Source organism: Branchiostoma lanceolatum, chromosome 2, assembly GCF_035083965.1.
Source record: "Branchiostoma lanceolatum isolate klBraLanc5 chromosome 2, klBraLanc5.hap2, whole genome shotgun sequence".
NCBI classification, from domain to species: domain Eukaryota; kingdom Metazoa; phylum Chordata; class Leptocardii; order Amphioxiformes; family Branchiostomatidae; genus Branchiostoma; species Branchiostoma lanceolatum.
Window position 1 is genome coordinate 17,689,918 of NC_089723.1, and position 8,649 is coordinate 17,698,566.

At 40.4% G+C, this 8,649-nt stretch overlaps 1 protein-coding gene across 4 annotated transcripts in view; it reads left to right on the plus strand.

The window, feature by feature from the left end:
* The window catches only part of LOC136427689 (multifunctional protein CAD-like), a 50,405-nt gene that overhangs the window by 9,949 nt on the left and 31,807 nt on the right, over nucleotides 1-8,649 (plus strand). For all 4 annotated transcript variants that reach the window (XM_066416740.1, XM_066416742.1, XM_066416741.1 and 1 more), the window contains exons 15-23: nucleotides 1,230-1,397; nucleotides 1,885-1,967; nucleotides 2,157-2,403; nucleotides 2,987-3,085; nucleotides 3,359-3,460; nucleotides 3,760-3,882; nucleotides 4,236-4,418; nucleotides 4,849-4,965; nucleotides 5,927-6,028. In XM_066416740.1, the coding sequence (XP_066272837.1) occupies nucleotides 1,230-1,397; nucleotides 1,885-1,967; nucleotides 2,157-2,403; nucleotides 2,987-3,085; nucleotides 3,359-3,460; nucleotides 3,760-3,882; nucleotides 4,236-4,418; nucleotides 4,849-4,965; nucleotides 5,927-6,028 (1,224 nt within the window). The remainder of the gene's footprint in view (nucleotides 1-1,229; nucleotides 1,398-1,884; nucleotides 1,968-2,156; nucleotides 2,404-2,986; nucleotides 3,086-3,358; nucleotides 3,461-3,759; nucleotides 3,883-4,235; nucleotides 4,419-4,848; nucleotides 4,966-5,926; nucleotides 6,029-8,649) is intronic.

Sequence of the window (8,649 nt, forward strand, 5' to 3'; positions counted from 1 at the left end):
GCAAGTTGACAAACTATTTGCCCAGATGTGAACAGTTCTTTTCGTAGTGTTCGATTTCCTGACAGTTTCGAAGCAGCCACTACTTTGCAAAAAATGTATGTTCCACAGATAAGGCATACATCACGATTGCATAATTATGAGTAGATTTCATATATTCCTATGGCATAATTTTTTTCCATATTAGCAGCTCATCACTTCTGCATACCTAAACCCACGTTCATGTTCAGGTCTGGATTCGAATCCAGAGGTTTTTAGGTTTAGGTCCGGACGTAATAAGTCCGAACCTGATCCCACGACATATTTGAATAATGCTATAACAGCATAACGCGAGCAACTTGGCTAAATTAAGTTGAAGACTCTTTAACAAAGACTACTATCAAAGACACGGCATAACTGCAGATCTGATTGAAATAAACTTGTCTGGTTTATTCACTGTCTTGTAAGTTATGACACAACAGTGCTAGTGATCTCAGTAAATAATTGTAAGGTAGTGTAGTCTTAACACCAATTCATTTGACGTTTGGCGCAGTTAAGGGATGTGTACTTAAACTCACATTCCGGTTCAGGTCCGGATTCGAATCACTGAGTTTAGTTTAGTCCGGATGCGGTTCCGCGTTTAGGTACGCATCCCTATCTGTAACTGTATTCAATGAAAATGTCATCTGATAGCTATAGGAGTATTTCTGAATTTTGAGGCTTCTTTGATGATGACAATAACTGACAGTGAACCGAGAGGGACAAAACAGAAAAAAAACGTCAGCCAGATGCGACCGCCCAAAACTGTAGTGGGGAGGGCGACGAATGACGCCGAGTTTTTGGCGGCCACCAAATATTACTAGCAACCACCACGGCGCTCTCTGTGTGTTGCTGGGGTTGTCACCGGCGGGCATTAGAAATGATCTTGATCGCCCTTGAGCCTCTTTGCGAACTTCCGCTTATCCTCTGGAGTTTTTGCAAAATTCTAAGCTCTGTCTACTAGTAGATATCTTTACACACAGATTTTTGTCCATTAAAAATGACGGGTTGGGCAAAAATTTTGTCCGTCATGAGCGACAAAAACGACAAGAACGGGCGCTGGCGAGAACACTGCACTCAATGAAGTGAATGAATCCACTCTACTTTGTACTGCATACTCCTGAATGGATTCACTCTACTTTATACTGCATACTCCTGAATGGAATCACTCTACTTTATACTGTATTCAATAAAGATGTCATCTGCTTATGCAGGAGCTGGTCAGTCCCACGGACCAGAGGATCTTTGTGGTGGCCCAGGCCATCGCAGCTGGCTACACCATCGACCGCCTGTACGACCTGACTCGCATCGACAAGTGGTTCCTCTACAAGTTCAAAAACATTGTGGACTGTGCTCAGACAATGGAGAAGTTCTGCACAAAGGTGAGAGAGGGGTCCACATTGCCAGTACATGTACAAATATTTGTTTCCATCCTCTTCTAGTCATGTATACAAGGCACAAGAACATGAATTCCATACTGTCTTCTTCTGTTTGATTCCTATTTACAAGTGTCTGTAAATGTATTTAACTAAATTTTAAGTTCATGGGGATATAGATTTCGCGGTTCACTGTTAAAGTAATAGGGTAGGCGTCCAGAAGACAGAACAAGGGGTGGTTTTCCGTTTGCGATGAAGGGGTCAGTTGCTGTGAAAACGTCCATGAAACATAAACCTCCATGAAGTTTTCAACATTTACAGCATGGTGCATTGTGACTGATAGGTGTTTCTTGGCAGTTTTGTTTAAGAAAGTTTTATGACTTTTTATGTAAGAAATGCTAAAATATTTTTAAAAATTCGCTGTTTGATTTTTAAAGACATTACACCTATGATTACCTTTCCCCTAACTCTCCTCTCATTTTGTGCCACACAGGCTAATATGCTGGACAAGGACAACCTGCTGAGAGCCAAACAGCTGGGCTACTGTGACAAGCAGATCGCTGCCTGTATTGAAAGGTGAGGGTCTCCGCACATTTTTAGTACAATCTCTCAAAAGCACTATTGACGTAAAGGACAGTTGGCCAAACAAAAGCTGGTTCTTGTGTACAGCAACAATACCCCTGATGTTGTGTGCGAAGATTCACAGAGCAATCCATGTTGAAGAAATCATACTTAAGACTGTCCTTGTTTTCTCCTGTCCCCTAGCACTGAGCTGGCTGTGAGAAAGGCCCGACAGCAGTACGGTGTTGTACCAAGTATCAAACAGATCGACACTGTGGCTGCAGAATGGCCGGCCTCTACGAACTACCTGTACCTGACCTACAACGGCTCCTCCCACGACCTGGACTTCCCCGGAGGTTACATCATGGTGATCGGGTCAGGCGTGTACCGCATCGGCAGCTCTGTGGAGTTCGACTGGTGCGCCGTGGGCTGTATACGAGAGCTGAGGAAGGTAATATGGCTTCATTTATAAAGAATGTTTATTAATGGAACGTTTATTAAAGGATAGGACACCTTTCTCTCTGGTTGGGCCTATATTATGGACAGATGAAATTTAGTGAATATGGTTTCAATCTACTTGTATCATGTTGTTGCTATTTCAGTGTTTCCTCATCATCATGTCATGTGTTATACATATAAGTTGTGAAGACAGTTTTAATTGGCATTATGAGTACTATCCTGGTTGTAAACTGATCTTTATAATGTTTTGAAGGTAGAATTTGGATTAGAAGTAAGTTGGGTTAGAATGTTGTTCAAAGAATTTTGGCTCATTCTAACTTTCTTCCCTATGTGCAGGCACAAGTTTTTCTGCCATGGAAAAGTGAGGTTGCTTAGAGCATGTGCTACATTATTGATAATCAGACTTCCTTTAAGAACATGTACTTTGATAGAGATGAGATTCATGACTAGATACTAGATGTAGCACTACATCATTGATAACCAGACTGCCATTTAGAACATGTGCTTTTATAGAGATGAGGATCATGACTAGATACTAGATGTGTTATACTGAGGTGGCTTTGCCTGTTTTTCAGCTTGGGTTCAAAACCATCATGGTGAACTACAACCCTGAGACAGTCAGCACAGACTATGACATGTGTGACAGGCTCTACTTCGATGAGATCACTTTTGAGGTTTGTTGTTGTCCTTGTTAAATGTCTATTTTTCCACTAGACGTGGTCACAGGGTGCTGAAAACTCTTACTGGTTTGTAAACTGGTCAACAGGTTTGAAAACTCTTACCTGTCAACTTTGAACTACAACTTTGAACTACTATTTTGACAACTTTGAACTATATAGTTGGAAAACCAGTTTTTATCCTTAAAATTCACTTTGAGACATTTTTGTCCTAGCTTCATTGTCGGAAATAAATGACTGTTATTGACTTTGATGTTGCTTCCACCCTAGACTGTGATGGACATCTATGAGTTTGAGGAGCCAGAAGGCATCATCCTGTGTATGGGAGGGCAGCTGCCCAACAACATTGCAATGGACCTGCACAGGCAACAGGTAAGCATGTTAACAGAAAGTTTTGTTTCCATCCTGTCAAACTCCATTAGATTGTGACATTGGCACAGTTCTAATGGTTTAATTGAAAGCCTCAGGACTTTCCTATGTGTTATGGTCATATGGAAAGAATAGATAGGAGGTTGATCGTGGAGAGAAACGTTAACACCAAGACGTTAATGATCTGCAAAAGAGCAAAATTTACACAAATTGATGATCTGATAATAGAAATTGCAACAATATTCACTCAAACTTTTGTGTCCCTAAACTTTTGTAAGTCTAATAATATAATTGTGTTCCAGGCACGAATCCTGGGCACATCACCAGAAGGCATCGACAATGCCGAGAACAGGTTCAAGTTCTCCCGTATGCTGGACAACATCGGCATCGAACAGCCCCAGTGGAAGGAGCTGACAGACATGGACGTAAGAAAAATGGACAAATTCAGTGAAAATCTTTGCTTTATTTAGTTGTGAGCTTGCTATACTATGTCTCTACTGTTGTAGAATTAGATTTCCCAGGGTCCAGCTAAGCTTTATCATAAAAGTGGTAATGCTGCTAGCTGCCCTTTGCAGAAGCGCCACCTCGCACTTTGTCTGAGAACTGCACCTTGCAGTTACTGTGACTTTCTGTCCTGTGTTTTATATTGACTGACACATTTTCAACCCAGTTTTTTTTAAATACACTTATTTCATTAGCATCAAATTTAACACTGCCATTTTATTGAGTCCCATACATGTAAATGATAATTTCTGTACTTATATTTCCATGTCTCCAGACTGCAAGGGAGTTCTGTGAGAAGGTGGGGTACCCGTGCCTGGTGCGCCCCTCCTACGTCCTGAGCGGTGCGGCCATGAACGTGGCCCACTCTGCGCACGAGCTGGAGGACTACCTGAACAACGCCGTGTCCTTCTCCAGGGAGCACCCCGTTGTCATCTCCAAGTTCATCCTGGAGGCCAAGGTGCTTTTGTGTTCTCAATGGAACACTGATCAACTCACAGCATAAAATGCAGTAAAAAGACATTTTAGGAAAGCTGAACACAAGTGTAAAATGCAAATTTTCAAGTGATTCATACATAATTTCAGTTTGAAAGACAAGTAATTTTATGATGATTTCTTTTCTTTTTGCATCATAAAATCACTGCTAGTACAATGTAGAAAAAAATGATTCATGTATGATTTCAGTTAAAAAAACAGATTGTGTTTTATGATGATTTGGCAATTTTGTTTTTATATTATGAGATCACTACCAGTAAGTACAATGTAGTATACTGTCATTGATGCCAATACCAAGTTTTCATTCTTTCCCATTTCAACAGTCAAGACATCTTGAACCAAAGGAAACTTTCTTTGAATTGTCTATGCAATTATGTTTTCTCTATCCTTGTTAGGAAATTGATGTGGATGCAGTGGCCAGAGATGGAGAAGTCCTGGCTATCGCTGTGTCAGAACATGTGGAGAATGCAGGTGTCCACTCTGGGGATGCCACACTGGTCACACCACCTCAGGTTAGAGCCTGCTTCCTAAATCCTACTCTTGAAGTATCTCATTTGGTCTTTATATACAGAAATTGAGTAAAAATTGCCAAGAATAGGTGAAGTTTGCAGCCAAAGTAGTCATTTTTTTGTTTGATAAGCAGGCTGCACAACAGTGGGTCAAAGTAAAAAACAACTTCTTCCACGCAAACTTTACCTAAGCCAAAAAATTCAAATATTGACTTGATATATACACAAGTGTAACTTTCCCTTAAGTATAACAGTATTCATCCAGTATTTAAACTGTGTAAATTTGCAAGTTGATCCTGTTCAATAATGACATGTGCACAGCAAATTGGTTATTTTTATCCAGTAAATCAAAAGTCTAAAATAGAAACCTTGACTCATGGAAACAAGACCCAAAGTGTCCAACCAGGCTGGATATTACAGACAGCAGGGAACCATGGTGGCCAAACATCTCCCTGTTTTAAAGACTCCAAATAAAGATTTAGGCCTTGTCTGTTTTTGATTTAGTGCTTGTTTCATCAGGTTGTAGACCTGCTATGCTTGCATAGCACGAAGGTCTTGGCCTTGTGATTTTAAATGTTGGATACCTGACTAAGGCTGCCTTACTTTCCCCGCAGTGGATGGCTTCCATCTGTGCATTGATTGTGATTGTTCCAAAAAGGAAAAAAACACATGAAATTTCTATCACTCAGACTATTTTGATAAGACTTCAGATGAAACAAATTGTAGTTAGAATTGTCCCCAAGACATGCGGCATCTTTTGGCATATGTATCATTGTCTTCGCCATAAGTTGCATGAGCTAACATGTACATGTTGTAAATGTTGTTATGAATATGGGAAGAATGCTGACAGTTGATAGGGAGAGAGTTGTTTTTGTTCACAATTTAGAATGAAGGTATTCGTTGTAGTTTTCCATGACCATGCTGCATTAAGATATGAGATTTCAAATAATTGCAACTTCAACAGGACTTGAATGAAGAGACACTGCGGAAGATCCATGCCATCGTGCTTGCCATTGGCCGAGAGCTGGAGGTGACCGGGCCGTACAACATGCAGCTCATCGCTAAGGTATGTAACTTTTCAATCCCTCTTTTTATTTCTGAAACAAGAATGACCAGCTGCTTTAAAAGCTGCTTTATTACATCCTTATGAAACTTTTGTTCATATCTACATTTTTTGCTGACTATCGATAACTTGAGAATTCAGCAGTAAGCCTTTGTACAATGTGCTCTTTGATTTTTTTACATTTGTTCTTTTTCATTGTTTGAAAAAAGCTGCATTTACTTCTGTGTATCCATTCTGGCTTGAAAAAAATGGGTACATTAGATAGACTTAGTAGCTTAGACATCAGAGATCATCTGTTATCATCTGTAAGTGATGATTGGTTGTAGAACATGAAAGGACTTCCTCAGCTCCAATCTTATACTGCTGTGGTGTTCCGCACTAGACCAAACCAGTCATGCTCTGGTGATGAGAGATGAAGGTCAAAGTGTTCTCAATGATGAAGTGTGCGAGGGTTCAAAGGTCTAAGGTCAGCCTTTGGTCCTGAAGAGAGGGGCAGACTGTCGGTCACTGTGTGACTGCTCTTAGAGTTTCCTGTTGACAGATGAGGCTACAAGATATATAAATTATTAGATTCCACAAGAGCATGTTTCACGTTATTTAAGGACATCTGTAAGAAGAACCAAAAGGTGTCAGTACTCCATCACTTCTTAAAAGGAGTACCTGGCACATCAAAGGTTTTTGATAGAACTACAATCTAACTAGTTGTACGCTTGAGAGATCCCTTGAAGCCCTCAAAATAACTGAAAAAAAATGATCTACTTAGGCCACACCATTTTAATTTCTTGGTTAACAGAATTTAAAAAAATTTTCTGGATTGGAAAATCAACAGGAAAACAGAATCTCAGTCAGAGCAAAGTTTGTACTTTTTTCTACACAAAATTTCAGGGAGTGAACAGGGTCAGGTGCAAGTTTTCACCCCAGCCTTCTGTTTTCATTATTTTTTTTGTTGTTCAAATTTTAAAAAAAATCTGTTAACCAAGAAATTAAATCGGTGTGGCCTTATGAGAGCTAAAAATGTACAGATTTTTTGTGGAAATGAGTTGCAAGAAACCAACACTCAGGGCTGTCATTTTCTGAGTAGCAAGTGTAGAAACCCCGGTAGTAATCGGATTGCACCCAGGCTAGTCATTTTAGGATTTCACGAGGGCATTCAACCCTTGCTATACATCTAACAGATACCAACACTCAAAGCTGTGTTTACATTTTCTACAAGTGTGGAAGCTTACTGCCGCTCTGGGACAGAAACAGAAGCCCCTATCCTGAAGTTACATGTTTGTTGTTACTGTGGTCTGGATGTATCAACACATGCCTCTCACTGTCCCTACTGAAAGCTGAGACTTGCGGAGACCCTGTTCAGCAACAAACACAGGTGGCAGGATATGGGGGTGATTTGATTATAAAGAGACTTGTCAATCCAAGAAGCAGGTCTTCCTTTTGTAACATCTTAACTAAAAGGATGCTCCTGTGCAAAAACCAATGGCAGTGGAAACTGTGGAACTGAGAAGATGATGTTGGGAGGGGGGCAACACTTAGAGTAGAGTCGAGAGAGTTTACGGTCAGGCAGGATTTGTCTGAATGAATGACCCAGTGGCAAGCATAGTAAAGTGTGATTCACTGTGACCATTTGCAAAATTTGTGAAATACATTGTTCTCCTATTACATCTTCTTTTATCTATTACGCCCCCCTCCCCCTTTGAATGTGCGGGTGATGATAGGGTTTTAAATCAGATATTTTCTCTCTGAACACTTTATGGTTATGTTTACCTTTCATGTTATTGTCCTTCCACGAAATCACTTTTTATCTCTTCAAGCAAACCTGGTACTTGTGCTTGTAACAGGCATTCTCTGCAGACATGTAAGTATTTAAAGCCCAGACAGTGCATCACATGAGGTGAACATGTGTCATTCCCCCTGCCACCTAGGTGAACTAAGCCGGTGACCTCTGTAGATTTATTACACATGGCCATCACTTGATAGTTGCTACTGGCGGAGGTCAGGGATGGGGCACAGAGGTCAGCGGAAGGTCAGCGTGTTATTGGTTCGGTTTGCTGGAGGATGAAATCATCCAGAGAGCATGCTGGGTGGTAGTGTCCTTGTGATATATCAGTTTTCAAGGACAAAGGCTGTGAAAGGATAGTTCAAGTCAAGGGAAGAAGTGAAAAAATTAATAAAAGTCATCGTGTGTGTCATCACAGACAAGAAGTGTCTGGTGGTCATGGATGATAATCGTCTTGTGACATGAAGAGTCAAGGAAACAGAAGTGTAGCCTATAGACATGTATATAGGGCAAGGCCATTCCTTCTCCATATGCATGTAAAAGCTCTAGGGTAACGTAATTGCTGACCTTCACACCATCTGCTTGAAAATGTGTGGTAGACTTCACCGCCCTGCTCTATTGCTTTGGTTATCTCATATGTACCACCTGGACTATGTGGAAGAATAAGCAATGACACCAAGTTTTGCATGAATTGGAAATTGAAGTGTCACTAATGACCAATCAAAAGTAGGATTATGATGATTTTAGATACACTTTTCATTGATGCACTTGATCATGATATTTTTGAAGACAAATGGAATAGAAACAGTTATTCTCACAGACTTTTCTAATTCAATTTGATTTACTA